This window comes from Megascapheus bottae, chromosome 10, assembly GCF_031878675.1.
Source record: "Megascapheus bottae isolate mThoBot1 chromosome 10, mThoBot2.hap1, whole genome shotgun sequence".
Classification (NCBI taxonomy): Eukaryota; Metazoa; Chordata; class Mammalia; order Rodentia; family Geomyidae; genus Megascapheus; species Megascapheus bottae.
In genome coordinates, this window is record NC_143518.1 from 35,320,145 (window position 1) to 35,335,770 (window position 15,626).

At 43.7% G+C, this 15,626-nt stretch overlaps 1 protein-coding gene across 1 annotated transcript in view; it reads right to left on the minus strand.

Annotated features, from left to right (window-relative positions):
- Positions 1–1,096: 1,096 nt before the first annotated feature.
- Atp1a4 (ATPase Na+/K+ transporting subunit alpha 4) overlaps positions 1,097–15,626 on the minus strand; it is a 40,273-nt gene continuing 25,743 nt past the window's right edge. Inside the window, exons 14-23 of the mRNA XM_090340671.1 lie at positions 12,451–12,587; positions 11,969–12,119; positions 11,206–11,374; positions 9,860–10,014; positions 9,597–9,720; positions 8,260–8,405; positions 5,160–5,290; positions 4,921–5,022; positions 2,188–2,279; positions 1,097–1,915 (exon numbers count right to left, since the gene is read on the minus strand). Of these exons, the coding sequence (XP_090196797.1) occupies positions 1,887–1,915; positions 2,188–2,279; positions 4,921–5,022; positions 5,160–5,290; positions 8,260–8,405; positions 9,597–9,720; positions 9,860–10,014; positions 11,206–11,374; positions 11,969–12,119; positions 12,451–12,587 (1,236 nt within the window). The 3' untranslated portion in view covers positions 1,097–1,886. The remainder of the gene's footprint in view (positions 1,916–2,187; positions 2,280–4,920; positions 5,023–5,159; positions 5,291–8,259; positions 8,406–9,596; positions 9,721–9,859; positions 10,015–11,205; positions 11,375–11,968; positions 12,120–12,450; positions 12,588–15,626) is intronic.

Here is a 15,626-nt window from a genome sequence, read left to right on the forward strand (position 1 = left end):
CAGACTGAGATAGTCCTGTCCCTAGGAGACCTTGTGTTGGGAGAGGGAGGAGAATGGGAGGGAGAGAGTCCTCTGAGGAGCCTGAGAGAGGGGACAGAGCTGGCTACACCTTACAGTGGAATAGCCTTCCCTGACAGCTCATGCCTCTTATTCTCCAGACCTATCCAAGACCCTTTCTCCAAAACTTTAATTTTATTGTTTGTTCTTTATATGTGTCTTGGCCTAGCCCTCATCGTAAGACTGATACACAAAGTGCTAAGGGCACAGGTTCAGTAATTGGATAGACATTGATTTCCTCTTTTACCAAATCGGCTGGAGAGGTAGGAATACATTGGTGTGAATTAATTGGTGCTATGATTATAGCTCTTGGCCCAGTGCCAGGCATTGTGTGCAGTCACTGTTTTTCTGTGGGTTGTGGGGCTTGAATTCTGGGCTTGGGTATTATCCCTGAGCTCTTCAACTCAAGGCTACCACCCTATCCCTGGAGCCACAGTGCCACTTCCAGTTTTCTGGGTTAATTGCAAATAAGAGTCTCACAGACTTCAGTGCCCAGGCTGGCTTTGAACCTCGATCCTCAGATCTCAGCCTCCTGAGTAGCTAGCCACCGTGCCTAGTAATACAAGTGTTTTGTTTCTGGTAACAGCTAACAATTTCCTCGTAGTATTACTTAGCATTTCTCTCTTAATTAGTCTTTTGGACAGAAGCAACTCTCTATTCTGAAAGAAGGGAGGGGGAAGGGAGAGGGAAATGTGGACAAAACATGAGAAGGGGTGACAATGTGTGAGAAGTAATGCACCTACCTGGCGAATGTAACCATAACCCCTCTATACATTGCCCCGACAATAAAAAATAAATAAATAAAATAAAAAATCAATTCAATGTGAAAAAAAAAGAGATGGCTGAGAGTGAATTGAACCGCAATGCAGAATGGAAGGATTCACCAAGTGGAAGTGAGTTGCAGGGACAGGGTTTGGGAGACACCTTGGTGAAGAGAATGGGCAGGAGAGAGGCCCTCATTGGGCCTTCTCACTCATCCAAGACCAGACCAACAGCAGCCGGTCCCAGGGCCTAGGGCTGAGGGTATAGCACAGTGATATAGCATTGTGCAGACTCTTATTTCAAGGCTAAACCCTAGAAATCAGACTGAGGGATGGGATGAGACAATGTTAGAGAGGAGGGGGATGCCAGTCTGCCTTTGAGTTGGGGGCCACCCCTCATATCACTGTTCCCAAGTGAATCTCAGGTTCTTCATGGATGACACAGCTCACAGCCCACAATCTAAATGGCCTAAGCAGCCAAGCAACATGCAGGGCTCACCCAGCAGAAATGAGCTAGTGAGGCGGGACGTAGGTCAGTCAGTCCCTCGGTTCCTGGGATAGAGGGGCTGGAGCTCTCCCTATATTGATCTCAGCTGGACTTTTGGGAGCCGTCACTGGTCATTTGTTCCTCAGGACAACCAAGTGTGATTTCAGATACTCTCAAGGAGAAAGGACCATGGCTCTAATCTCCTCCCAGCTTTTTCTCTTCTCAGGTCTCTGAAGAATTTCCCTTGCCTAGTTACCATGAAGATGGAGAGAAGGAACTTTGCAGTAATCATTTCCCCCAAATCAGATGTGACTCATCCAGCGAGGTGAGGCTGTTCCAAATATTTACCGTCTAGACTGACTGGCTGCTGGATTCTACAAGACTATGCCTTTCCTTGATGGGCTCCAGTTGATCTTCCCCTCAGCCCATCCCCTTCCTACCCATGATGCCCTCAGTCCAGCTCTAGGATTGCCTCTCTTTCTCATCCAAGGTGGTCTAGTGTCTCTTCCCCAGATCAGATGTTGTTGTTGTCATTGTTCTGGCTTTCATGACCCCTGGTATCGGTGTGTACTCTGCTGAGTTTAGTAGTATGTCTCCTTCTCCAGCCAGCCTGCAGAGAAGAGGAGACCACTGTGAACCGGGAAGACTGCAAGAGAGCTTTCAAGGGAAGTTCAGCAAAGGGCAAGGGTAAGAAGGAATGAGGCCAAGTGGAACATGGCCCCGAGCACAAAAGGAACAGGGTGGCTCTGTCAAGGAGGAGACACCTAGGCAGAGGCATAGAAAAGAGAAGATGTGAGGTGGGGGGATTCCAGCAAGTCTGGAGGAGCCCAGTGGATGGGTCGTTGGGGGCTGGTGGTCAGAGGAGAACCAGGGCAGCCTTACCACCAGGCTGTAGACGGATGATCAGTCTTCTGCTTTCATCATAGAGGAAGATAAGAATGCTGTAGGGCATAGCGCAAAACCACCAGTATATCCTGTAGAGAATAAGAGTTGGTCATTGTGACTGAAGATTACAGGGGCCAGGCAGTCACAGCAAACTGTGCCTAGGAATTAAATCTTCCTTTTGTGTTCCTCAGACCATCTGGGTATTAGAAACAGGAAGGTGAGTGCAATACAGTTGATTGTACCTTTAAAGGGGTTCAGAGCCTGAGAGATGAAGCATAGGACAGATAAACAAGAGTCATGATAATGTGCCATTATGTTTAGAGGTATGTGCAGTATTCGTAATGATTGTCTATTGGTTTCTGAAGAGTTGCCATGGAAGGGCTTCATGCTTTCTGCATGCTCTAGACCTTGCATCTGTGAATAGGATCAGGGCAAGATGAGGCTCTCTCAGCCCTTAGACATCTAGAGTGGGGATGTACTGCCTTGGGGAGGGGATACACACACACACACACACACACACACACACACACAATGTATCTGTATAATATACTCTTCCACATTATATTAGTAGGACACTTTTTTCTTTCCTGAGCTTCTTCTGTAATTGGAGACCTAGAGACCAGGAAGACAGACTTGTTGGTGGAGGGAAGGGGTTTGGAAGGAGTGGGGAGGGTTGAATCACGACCTCAGTTCTCTTGGGTGACAAAGAGAAGAGATGGTCAAATCCGATAACACTACTACATAGAAACATAATGCAAGCCACACACATAAAATCACTTTCTCATAGTCACATTAAAATCATTAAAAAGAAATTAAACTCATATCAAGAATTTTAATACAACACAGTTAAAATATCATTGCAACATGTACAAAATCAATATAAACTCGATTAGTTTAGGGAGATGGTGTCTAGCTATACAACCCAGGCTAGCCTGAAATCTGTATCTTTCTGCCTCAACCTTCAGTGCTCCCAAGCACAAAATAAACATATCAAGGACACAATATAAATACTATTCATAGAGTAGTCTGGAGGTGGAACTCAAGAAGTGAAACACTTGATGGAGCAAGTGCAACACTCTGTGTTCAAAATCCCAGTACTTCAAAAAAAAATGCAGATGATTTGCATTTGTATTTTTGTTCTATGCTAATAAATCCATTTTTTTTTGCCAGTCCGGGGCTTGGGCTTAGGGCCTGAGCACTGTCCTTGGACTTTCTCAAGGCTAGCACTCTACCACTTGAGCCTTAGCACCACTTCCGGCTTTTTGCTATGTATGTGGTACCGAGGAATCAAACCCGGGTCTTCATGCATGCTAGACAAGCACTCTACCACTAGGCCAAACTCCCGGCCCCTCCATTGGGTATCTTATGCAGATGAAACCTAGACACTAAATTTTCCATAGTTAAAGGGAAATGCATTCCAGACAAAATGATAGAATTCTCTCTAACAACTGGGTGTCAGTGGTTTACTCCTGTAATCCTAGCTACTGGGCAGAAAAGTCTGTGAGTCTTATTTTCAATTAACCACCAGAAAAATGGAAGTGGTGCTGTGGCTCAAAGTGGTAGAGTTTTAGCCTTGAGTGAAAAAGCTCAGAGACAGCATTTGTCTGTCTGTCTGTCTGTCTGTCTGTCTGTCTGTCTGTCTGTCTGTCTGAAGTATGTCTTGATTGCCCCGGCTGGCTTTGGATTCTCATTCTCTGCTACAGTCTCCCAAGTAGCTAGGATTACTGGCATGTTCCACTGTGCCTGGCTGAAGTTGTATTTAATAGAGAAAAATTTAACATGGCCTTAGGTTTTAACTTTAAATAAATTAAAATGATAAGTTCCATTTCTTAATCTCACTAGCCATATTTCAAGAGCTCAGTGGTCACATGTGATAGTGCTACCATATTGGACAGTACACAGGCCTAGGCCAGGGTTCTTTCTCCAGACATACTACAAATATAAACCTTAATATGCAAATAGTGTCCTATTCATGTGTAGAATGACACTTCTGCTGTATTCTCTGTAAATTTTAAAATAAAAATATCCAAAAATATATTAATGATAAAATGAGACTATACAGCTGGGCTTCCATGACTCATGACTATAATCTTAGCTACTCAGAAGATCAAGGTTTGAAGTAGCCTGGGCAGGAAAGTTCATGAGATCCTTATCTACAGTTAGCCACCAAAAAGTACCAGAAGTGCAGCTGAGGCTCAAGTGGTACAACACTGGTCTTGGGCAAAAAAGCTAAACAAGAGAGATAGGTCCTGAGTTCAAGCCCTAGTATTGGCATACATACACACACACCACATACAATCCTGGAATTTGAACAGGACAATGAACCAGACAGTAGGAATTTCAGTATGTTCGTTCACATACCCATTAGAACATATTCACGTAGATATAACAGAACTAGCTAAGCATAGCTTAAACTATTTTTATTCTTATTTCTACTGTAAGCAATACCACATGTAATCATAAAAAGAGACTGGTAAGCCTGCTGAATTTGCATGCCTAGTGGCTTGTGTTCATTTGGCACAATCTCTGATACCTCTGTAAATGAAGTCTACACCTCAGAGCACAGATGACTCTGTTCGTGATGTCACCGAGTGTAGCCCCATGTATCCAGGCAGCCCCTCGTCAGTGACAGGCCCATTCCAACACAGGCTTCCTCCATTGCCTCTTACAGGCTCTCTCCTCATGTCTGTGCTCAGAGAGCTTGTTCTCTGAGTCCCTTCCCTTACTTACTTGAGTGGATACATTCGCAGAGACACGCACATGCCTGGAGTATAGGACAGGAAAATCGCCAGTAATGTCTCCTCCAGGAGTCCCAAAATTAGGACCTTGTTTCTGGAAAGGAACATGTATCAGTGCGATGGAGGTGAGGAGGAGGAAAAGGTCTGGGGATAATGGCGTGTGTGTGTGTGTGTGTGTGTGTATGTCGGGGAATATGGGAACGTGTTGGGGGCCATTGGATGGGTGCTCACTTCATGCCCTGCCGGAAGATGGAGTTGCGGCGAGTCTTGCAGATGATGAGATCAGCCCACTGCACCACCACAATGCTGATGAAGAAGGCCGTGTGGCACGTGAACTCCACCACCTTCCGCTGCTCGTAGGTCTGGGGAGGGCGGCCAGGGAGGTGACGCGGTGGTCAGAAGTTTAGAAACATCTAGAGCCTCCTGGTCTGTTCTGCTTTCCAGGACCAGAGGCTGAGTTTGGTCCTTCCTCTTTCTCAGAACCCCACACCACAAATCCCTGTGCCAAGACTTCCCAGGTTGTGCCATGATTTATTTGTGTGTTTTCCTCCCCTGAAAGTTCCTCAACAGCCCTGATCTTATTTTGTTTATCTTGTGTCCTCTCATCACGTTCAGTGAATATCATGTAGCTCGGCTGAAAAGATACTAAATTAGTAAGAAGTGTGGTATAGAAGAAGCAGAAGCAAAGGTCTTAGGTCAGAGAGGAAGGTGGGGCCAGAGGGCAAAATGACCACAGGTAAAAAGAAATGCCCCCAAAGAGTGGTGGATAGGGCCAGGCACCCTGGACCATGCTTGTAATGTCAGCTCCACAGGACGTGGATATCAGGAGGAGCCCAGCTTAAGGCTAGCCCAGGCAACAAGCTAGCAAGACCCCTCCATTTCAACAAATGAGTAAGGCATGGTGGCATAAATTTATGGTCCTACCTATGTGAGAGGCAGAAGGGAGGATTATGGTCCAGGTGAGCCTGGGAAAATATGAGACCTTAGCTTAAAAATAACTAAAATCAAAACTGTTGGGTAAAAAGGTAAGTACAAGGGCTGGAGTTCAAACCCCATGAGAAGGGAGATGGAGAGGTGGAGGGGAGTGGGAAGAGGCATGTACTTATTTATTCATTTGCATTTTGCATATAAGGAATTTAGAGTGGGAGAAATAAATATGCTAACTATGCCAGTATGCTAGGTAAGTTATAAGAGGACTACAGAAACAGAAGTACATCAAAATTAGACTGGAAAAATGACTTCAAAATAAATATTGTTGATTTGTTCTGAAAATAATTATTAAAACTATTTTGGCAGTGGGTTCTGAAAAAATTAGTTTTCAGCCAGGTGTTGGTAGATCACACTTGCAATCTTAGCTATTCAAGAGGCTGAGATTTGAGGATCGTGGTTCAGAGCCAGATAGGACAGAAAAGTCCATGAGACTCTTATCTCGCCAGAAGTGGAGGTGTGGCTGAAGTGGTAGAGTACCAGCTCTCACTTGGAAAAGCCAAGAGAGAAGAAGACTAGAGGAAAAAAAAAACTATGTTACAAAAATAAAACACCATGTTGATAAATGACTCAGAACAAGAAAGAAATGAGAATATATGAGCCAGATGTGGTGGCTCACACCTGTAATCCTAGCTACTCAGGAGGCTGAGATCTGAGGATCAAGGTTCAAAGCCAGCCTGGCCAAAACAAAGGTGAGAGACTCTTATCTCCAGTTAATCACTAGAAAATGGGAAGTGGGGCTGTGGCAAAGGGGTAAGGGGAGTAGCCTTGAGCTGAAAAGCTCAGGGACAGTGCCTAGGCCAGAGTTTAAGCCCCATGACACACCCCCCAAAAGAAATGTGAATATATATATGTATATGATTGTATGATATTGAGATACTACACTTCAAGTTATACTTTGAGAGAGGAGCACAAGGCTTTAAATGACCAGAGAACATAGCTGAAAATGATTAAGTATGGAGTTTAGATTATGACCAGACATCATGTTTCAAGCATCAGGTCACATTGTCACAACCTCCACTACCTCTAGCTACCTTTACTTGAGCCACTTCTTGTGATTTCTTCTGACTTATGGTCACTAAGCTACATCTAAATATCTATGTTGATGACCCTTCAAATACTATATCTCATAGTTTCTTTTATCTATCTTCTCTAACCCTGTTGTCCTCCACTCCCCAAGTGGACTGCTTGTGACTGTTTTTAAACCTTAGATAATATCCTTTCCAATAACTATGATTTCTCTGTAATTAAATTGCTCTGCAATTTCAACTCTCCTGATGTATCTATCCCACTCACTCTGGTATCTCTATTCTAGCACTTCTCGTACTCTCTTGGACTTACAATCTACTGATCTGACAGTGTTTGCTTCTTTGTTTTGATATACTAGGGATTGAACCCAGAGCCATGAGCACGCTAGACAAACACACTACTACCTGGGTTGTATCTTTAGTGCTGTATACATGTGTGTGTGTATGTATGTATGTATGTAATATATTTATGCATGCATATATATGCATATATGTATTTGTGGTTATATTTGTTTTAATGTGTATATATATGTATGGTTATACCCTCAAATAGAAATAAATTCCATAAAATAATAACTTGGTCATTTTTGTTTAGTATCCTATCCTCAGGGTGTAGATCAGAACCTGGATTAATGAAACAAATAGGGAAAGATATTTAGAAAATAAGAAGCTATCTTTGCTCCAGGAAGTACTGTGCTTCCTGGACATGCAGGAAAGCACATCGTGATATAAAAACTGCCATAGTAGAAGGGCCACAGGCTCTGAACTTGTGGAGTATATCCCTCAGGAAAACTATTCTTAATTCACTTTCACTGTAGTACTTTATGATGTCAACAGGGTACAAGAGGAACTTTTGCCATGCAAAATAACTTCTAATTATCTTTTTTTTTTTTTGCTTTTTTTGCAAAAAAAATTCCTCAGTACAAAGGCTTGACTTAAGGTGATATCAGCAGGAGGAATGATGACAACTTTGGGGAATCATGGTCAAAACCTGGAAAAACAGCATTCAGCTTGAAAATGTCTAAAGGATAAAGAAGACCCTCCAGCCTCAAGGAGCCAAAGCATCTGGGAAGGTAAGGCTGTACACAGCAGGAATGTACAGAAACGAGGCCACTATAAGCAAAGAGGAGTTTTCATGTGTCATTGTAGGCTGTGGTCAAATGCACTCAGATAAGGCTGGAGATGAGGTATCAACTCTGCCAGCTATCTCCCTTTTCCTATGCTCCAAAAAATTGAGCTCAACACACTTGCTTGTCCACCTTCTCACTCACTCTCCTTAGTGGCTACTTATTCACTACTCCACCCTTTCTACTCACCCACTGTTGTCCATAGCTGTCCTCCAGGTCATTTAAGAATTTGTTGTCCCAGGCCAGGCGGATGCCAAGCAGATCCAAAGGCAGGAAGCCATTTTCAGCCAGGACCACAAAGTAAGTGAAGAAACCAGCCACAGCTTGGATCATTCCTGTGAAGGACAGAACCATGGGATGGAGAACCTGATTCAGAGAAAGGGCGGGCCTCAAAGGCAAATAATAGGAGGAATGGGACTAGGAACTGCTTCTAGTTAGCTAGGCTGGTGTGTGTGTGTGTGTACACAGTGATGAAAATTTTCATCATCAGTGTCTGACTTCATCTTCTCTAGGAGACTTCCTGACATTTGTTTCTAGACTGCAATCCAGGATCACTGAATCATGCAATATTCTTGCTCTCTGTAAGTGTGAAAGTTCTGGAGCTTCAACTCAGGGCTTGGGTGCTGCCTCTGAGCTTTTGTGCTCAAGGCTAGTGCTCTACCATTTGAGTTACAGCTTTACTTCTGACTCTGGTGTCTCCTTGGAGGTAAGTGTCTCACAGACTTTCCTGCCCAGGCTGGCTTTGAACTATGATCTCCATCTCCGCCTCCTGAGTAGCTAGGATTAGCCTGTGTTTTATATTCATGCTTCATCTCTTAGATATCTGAACAATCCCTTTTTATTTTTTAAGATATACAGAGTAAGTCTATTTGACAGTGAAAGGTATACTATGAAAGAAAATAGCAAGACTCCATTTGGAGAGGGGGACCAAAGAAGAGTCCCCGACGATCTCTCTCATCTCAAGTCTCTTCCTTGTCCACTGCTCACTATACTCTCGGAAACACTCTAATGTACCTGGCAGCTCAATAACAAAGAACTCTTATGGTTCTCAAAGTCCTTTTATGGCTGGTCTCAGTATGAATGCTATTATGTCTTACAGACCTGTTTCCCCCGATTTCCTTATCATGACTAAGAACACCAACAAGCTTGTTTACTCACTCTTCTTTAACCATGCCTTGTGTATAAGTCAGGGAATAGCTGGCTGTCTACTTCCTAGCTGAATCCCTATCCTCTCAACACTGAATTGAAATCCCATTCCCTCCATTACACCTCACTGACAATTCTCATAATTGGTGTGCTTGTGTGTGCTGGGCTTCCTGTCATGTGTGTGGGGTCGATACTTCTTCCTTGGCACCTGGAAAGATGCTATCATTTTGTGTACATGTGTTCCTTTTCTACTGGACTGTTCCTGGGGTCTAACGTAGTTTGTTGTTGAGAAAGAGCCTCCCTGACTTCAAATGAGAGATGCTTCCGATGGCGAGGGGGCCTACTCCCCTTATCCCCCACCTGTCACTCTTCTAGCTCACCAATCTGTCCATACGCCATGCCAATGAGACGGTTGTTGACCAGCTTATCAATGTTTGGGTTTCGAGGTTGCCTCTTCATGATGTCACTTTCAGCAGACTCATAAGCCAAGGAGATGGCAGGGAGCTGGAAGGTGGAAGGTGGCGATGGCAAGGTCACAACATGAAGAGGGGAACTCAGAAGTAGCACCAATCCTGCTCCCTCTTTCTGTTCCCTTGCTCCTCCACTATGGTACAGGAGTTCCAGCTCAGGACTTGGTGCTTACCATATCGGTGCCCAGGTCAATGCAGAGGATGGTTATGGTTCCCAGGGGCAGAGGGATGCTGAGGATGATGAACAGCAGGAAGGGGGTGATCTCGGGGATATTGCTGGTCAGGGTGTATGCGATGGACTTCTTCAGGTTGTCGAAGATGAGCCGACCTGGGGAAGAGGGTCAGCCTTCTGAGAGGTGTAGAGAAGACCCACCTCCCACAACTGCTTAGCATCCATGAAAACGTTGGGGCTAGTTTTCTTTTTACATTGTGTATCTATTCATTAGAGCCCTAATTTATTACCATCTTCTGACTGTGTACTCTTTGTTCCTGATTCAACATGGCTAATGTTATCTGATCTCTGAAAATTAAGCAGCATTGGAGCAAGTTAATCCTGAGATGTCTGAGAATGTCAGTATTAAATCCTTTATGAGATGAAGGCTCAAGGGAAAAGAGCTTGGGTTTGAATCTCATTTTTTGACCTAACTTGTGATCTTGGATATCTTTGAGCTCTCCCAACTCATTCCTCCTGCCTTTCAAGACTGCTGAGTCTTTCTCTGGCTACCCTTTCAAGGACTGCGATCGCTCTCTATATTCCCTCCTTCATGTGTTCTCTTCTTAATATACTGCAAAATATGCTGCTTTTATCGTTTGTCTTCTCTCCCCTGCCCCCGGAAATCAAGTTACATGAGGGTATGCACTGGGTTTGTCCCATACATTTAGAATAGTGTATTACATACTGTCAGCACTCAAAAATGATATTAAATGGATACAAAATAATCAAGCAAAGTGTCAGGATCATTCTGGGAACCATTCAGATGATGCTGACACATGTAGGTTGTCATGTTTTAGTAAAACTAACTCCAGGAAAAATTCAGGGACTCTGGAATTCAGCACTTGGGGATCTTTCTGCTCATCAATGAACATTCTCTTCAGCATTTTTTGGGAAAAAAGGAGTGTTTAATGTAATTGAATCATAGTCTTCAACAGATCTTGAATGGTCCCTGTCATTCAGGGAACAGGTTCGTAGGGGGTCTTGCTGAAGACTGTGTAACATGGACTTTCCCCCAGGACTATGGCTCCTCTAGGAACTTGCTGTATACACACTTGAATTCTAGTGAGAGTACAAAGAAAGTACTATGGTATGGCAGAGTCCTAGTCTCCCTGGAAACTCTGGTCTTCCCTCTAAGCTCATCCAGAGCTGGATCTAATTTGCAAAATGTTGTCTTATAATGATTTCCCCCCCTGCAGTCCTCACAGGTTGTGGTGGTTGGATGATAGAGAAAGGTGAAGGTAATGTATCCCAAGTCCTGCCTAAATCTAAGGGTCAAGTCCCAACCCTGGCCCCTAGCTTCCTCACCTTCTTCCACGCCTGTGACAATGGAGGCAAAGTTGTCATCCAGCAGGATCATGTCAGCTGCCTGCTTAGAGACGTCAGAGCCAGTAATGCCCATGGCAATGCCAATGTCAGCCTTTTTCAGGGCGGGGGAGTCGTTCACCCCGTCACCTGTCACGGCCACAATGGCTCCCTGGTAAAGTCAGACAGGAGTAAACAACTACTGTGTCAGAATCAGCATCAGTTTCATTTCAACATCTCCTTGTTTTTAAAGGTGCTAGAAAAGTTTGTTAGTAGACGAAAAGGACAGAGAGAGTATATAGCATAGATATGCCACATGGAAGACAGGAAATTCTCCCAGGTCTGCCATCTTGGGCTACCTTCCTATATTATGGAACTTGACCTTGGGTTAAATATTGAGAATTGGATGGCATTCTGATTGGTAGGTTCACCTCCCCCCCACCATTTTCTGTAAGATTGAGTGATCCCAGTCTATTTATTCAGTCCTTTGTCTTTTTTTTTTTTAACTTCTTTTGGAGCCACCTGCTTTATCTTGCTTCTTAATGTGATGATATTTGATTCAGAACTCTCACCTCTTCCTTCTCCTGCTCCCTACAAGATATCTCAGCCCTCAGGAAGCCCCCACACTGAAGCCCTCATGCATTCAAGATGTGATGCTCTCTGATCTCTCTCCCCTCAGGACACATAACCCTGTCCTTGGTTGAATACTGTGATCTGCCACAAAATTTCTGCCAGGTTCCCAGGCTAGCTCCATGGTCTCTCTTACCTGCCTCTGACACCCCTCCACAATAATGAGCTTCTGCTGAGGGGAAGTACGAGCAAACACAATCTCTTTATATTTTTTGAGGATATGGTCCAGCTTCTTTGAGTTCATACTTTTCAGATCGGATCCATGCACCACAATGGCTTTAATATTCCTGAGGGAAAAAGAATGGTGAAAGGCTACATACATCTGAATGTGGAGAACTCACATTAGTCTACTCAATGTCTTGTTTCTTGTTTTCTTTCCTGTCTCCTCTCTGCATACAGTCCCCAAATTGACCCATTACCACACCAGTTCCCTTATCACTCCTCTCTTTCCTCTACCCCTGTTTCTTAAAAGTATATTGAGACTTAGTTACTTGACTATTTCCCTAGTATGCTTTACTCTACCAATTGAAGGGAACTTCAAGAATGTTGGTAAATCATGTCTGGAGCCTCTGAGGATAGAGAAGAAAATGGCAGATCAGTGTTCTTTAGGGATCTCACCTAGTATCTACCTGGTTGACCGGAATGTAAAGCCGGGCAGCAGCGTCTTCTGCTGTTTCATTGTCTTCTGAGATGATACCCACGTTCTTAGCTATGGCTTTGGCTGTAATGGGATGATCTCCTGTTACCATGATCACCTGGGTTTGGGAGGAAAAAGAAGAAGAGCAGGATTTCTTCAGAAAAGTTCTGAATCCTTTGTTTTTCTCTCTTATGAATAACTCACTACTTACACTGAACAAGGGTTTTAGTAGCTCATTTATAAGAACTCGTGATACAGACCCAAAGCTTTGCTATTGCGGCTTCAGCACTTGGGAGTCAGGACCCTCAGACCTATAAATGCAAGATAATTTGATTCTAGATTGCCTAGGAACAATTCAGAGGTTTGAGTCTATTACAATATTCAGAACTTTCCTTAATTATTTCAGTAGCTGTTCTGCAACCTTGAGCACCAACTCAGAAACTCCTACACACAGAACAAGTGGTAATGAAGGATGACTGAAATTCTCCATCTGCCTAACAAAATTTCATCAGACCCCAGTGCATTCAGATCTTTGCTCTAGCTCTCTTCATCCCATAGCCTTGCCATCACCCTCTGTTTCAACTTATTTTTGGCTTCCTGGTACCTAGTCCTGTCATGTTCCTCCCCAAAGATAAGGTTTCAAGCTCTCTGCTCTCACATAATCTGTTCTTTATGTCAACACTTCTCGTTTCTCTGTGTGATGATCACTTAATTTTCTCTCCCTCTCCTGGACCGAGAGCTCTGCAAGGTGAGATGTGAGATGCTCATTAATTATCTTGACCTACACAATGCTTAACATAGGGGACTCCACCAACAAATACGCATCAGGTGAGGGAGGGAAGCAATGGCAGCGACCTGTGAAGCTCCACTCAAGGTGTCCCAGTGCTCTTCATCACACAATATTTTAAGCTCTAATGGGAGGGAGAAGGAAACTATCTGACAGCAACAAAATGGTCCACAGCTTTTGGGAATCAGGGTCATTCAGAGGCTTGGTATGAAATAAGTACTAAAGTTTCCCCGGAAACATCTACTATGGCATTTCATGAGCTCTCATCTATTTACACTGGCTCCCATGTCTGGTTGAAAGAAGACAGCAAAGTACTAATTAGGTTGTAATTACCACAGACTCAGTAAAATGGCACTGAGCTATTCCATACAGCCTCTGATGTTGAGAGTCCTGTCTGAGCTGTGAGGTACTGGGTTCTTATGAGCTTGGCCTGTGGGGCACCTTATAACAGGCAGGGATCAGATGAGGGAGAGAACTATAAGAAGACCATCTTCCAGATGTGAGGGAGATTAAGCCTTTAGTGATGCCATCCATGCTTACAGTGTGGCCTGAAAACTTCCCACAGTGACCTAGGACCTGTTAGACAAGACACACTGCCATTCTTGTCCTTTCCTGGTATTATGCCCAGCTGGCCCACCAAATGGACCACTTCCATATCATAACAGATAAAAATACAAAGGTAACCACTCCAAGAGTGAATTCCTAGGACCTGAATTCCAATTTCATGAAACATTGAGATAGACCTTTTCATACGATATGTAGCTTTACAAAGAATGGCTCAGGCAAACAGTTTCTAGCAGTTTCTGAAAGAATTAGAGTATTTCCAACTTCTTGGTGTTGATTCTGCCTCTGAAGTTCCCATGCAGTCTTGCAAGGCACCTTCTTCTTCCCTATGCCATCTTCCCTTCCTCACCATCACATCCCTCTGAGGGAAACTCTAGCACTGGTAATGAAACTGTGCTCTCCCAACACCATCCAAAGGCTGGCTACAGCTCTTAGAGAGAGTCAAAGTTTCTTCATACTACTGAGATCCTCGCGCTCCCTGGCAAGTACAATGGGAATATTTTCAGGTTAAAAAAATCACATTTATTCTTAAGTTAGGAACATGTGGCTTCCTGGAAAACCTTAGTTTTTCCTCATAAATAGTTCATTGCCATGAGACCATTAGATAACCTTCTTTGGGTGTGAGTTCTAGGTCCGGGGGCTTAAAATCAGGGCCTCTTGGCTTTCTTGCTCTCAGCTGCTACTCTACTACTTAAGCCATGCCATCAGTCCATATACCACCTTTGTAAATCAGCATTTATCAGCCTTCCAGCAACACCATTTCAGTTGATTCCTGTAAGGGTCTATTCTACACAACAAGCATTTATGTGTTCATTACATTTTAGCTTCCTTGAAGGATGGCACTATTTGTATGTTTTATATTTCTTTGTAGGGGAGAGAATGAGGCACAATTCTCCACTGAGTCTACCAACTTCCTGTCAGTTTAGAGTCCAGAAGAAGGTAAGAAATTGTAGTGAGAGCTCTAAACTGGGACCCAGAACAAGGACTTGACAGTCTGCCAGCTAAGCAGCCAGTTCTCAGAGCCCTCTCAGACTATTATGAGCTGGCTGTGACAACCTTCTCATCTGGTAGTCACCCTGGCTAAAATCACAGTTTTTACCTCAATCTAATACTTTGACTTAAAGCAAAAAAAAATCAACAAATATCTTCTACAACATGATAATAGGGTAGTTTATAGAACCGTGGAGATATCAAGATGCCTGGTTATTCTATGAAGATGTGCTATGAGAATGCTATCACTCAAGTTTTGATGGTAGCCATTAGACAATTTACTCACAATAATTTCCTGCATCCTTTCTTGGGTCCCCATTCTAATGTCTAGTCCTTGAATGAAGCATGACCCCAAATGACCCATAGACAAAATTCCAGCAGTCATAAGTTGGATCAACACAATGGGATCAACTCCAACAGAGAGCACATTCTTTTCCTTAAATTCTTCAATCCCCTCAACTCAATGTCCTCCCAAGCCTGGAAGCCAGAACATTCAGGGCATCCAAAATACAAACAGGGAAGTTGTCAATAGCCAATCTGTCAGGCTGTGAGTCTTTGGCCTGTAAACATGGGATATAGGACATTTCAGAGGAATTCCTCTGCTGCCCACGCTGATCTTGGGATTTCCCCCCTCTGGGCTTTTCTATTCGCTGGGACAAATTAAATTCCCCTTACGTTCTGTATTTTACTACACAGGAGCATGGTTTGTAGCAGTAAGAGTAGCTGCTTGTTCCGAGTCAGTTCCATTGAGGGATCCCCAGCTTTTGATATGTTATCCTGCTCTGCACCCCATGTCTCTTAGACTCACCCTTATAC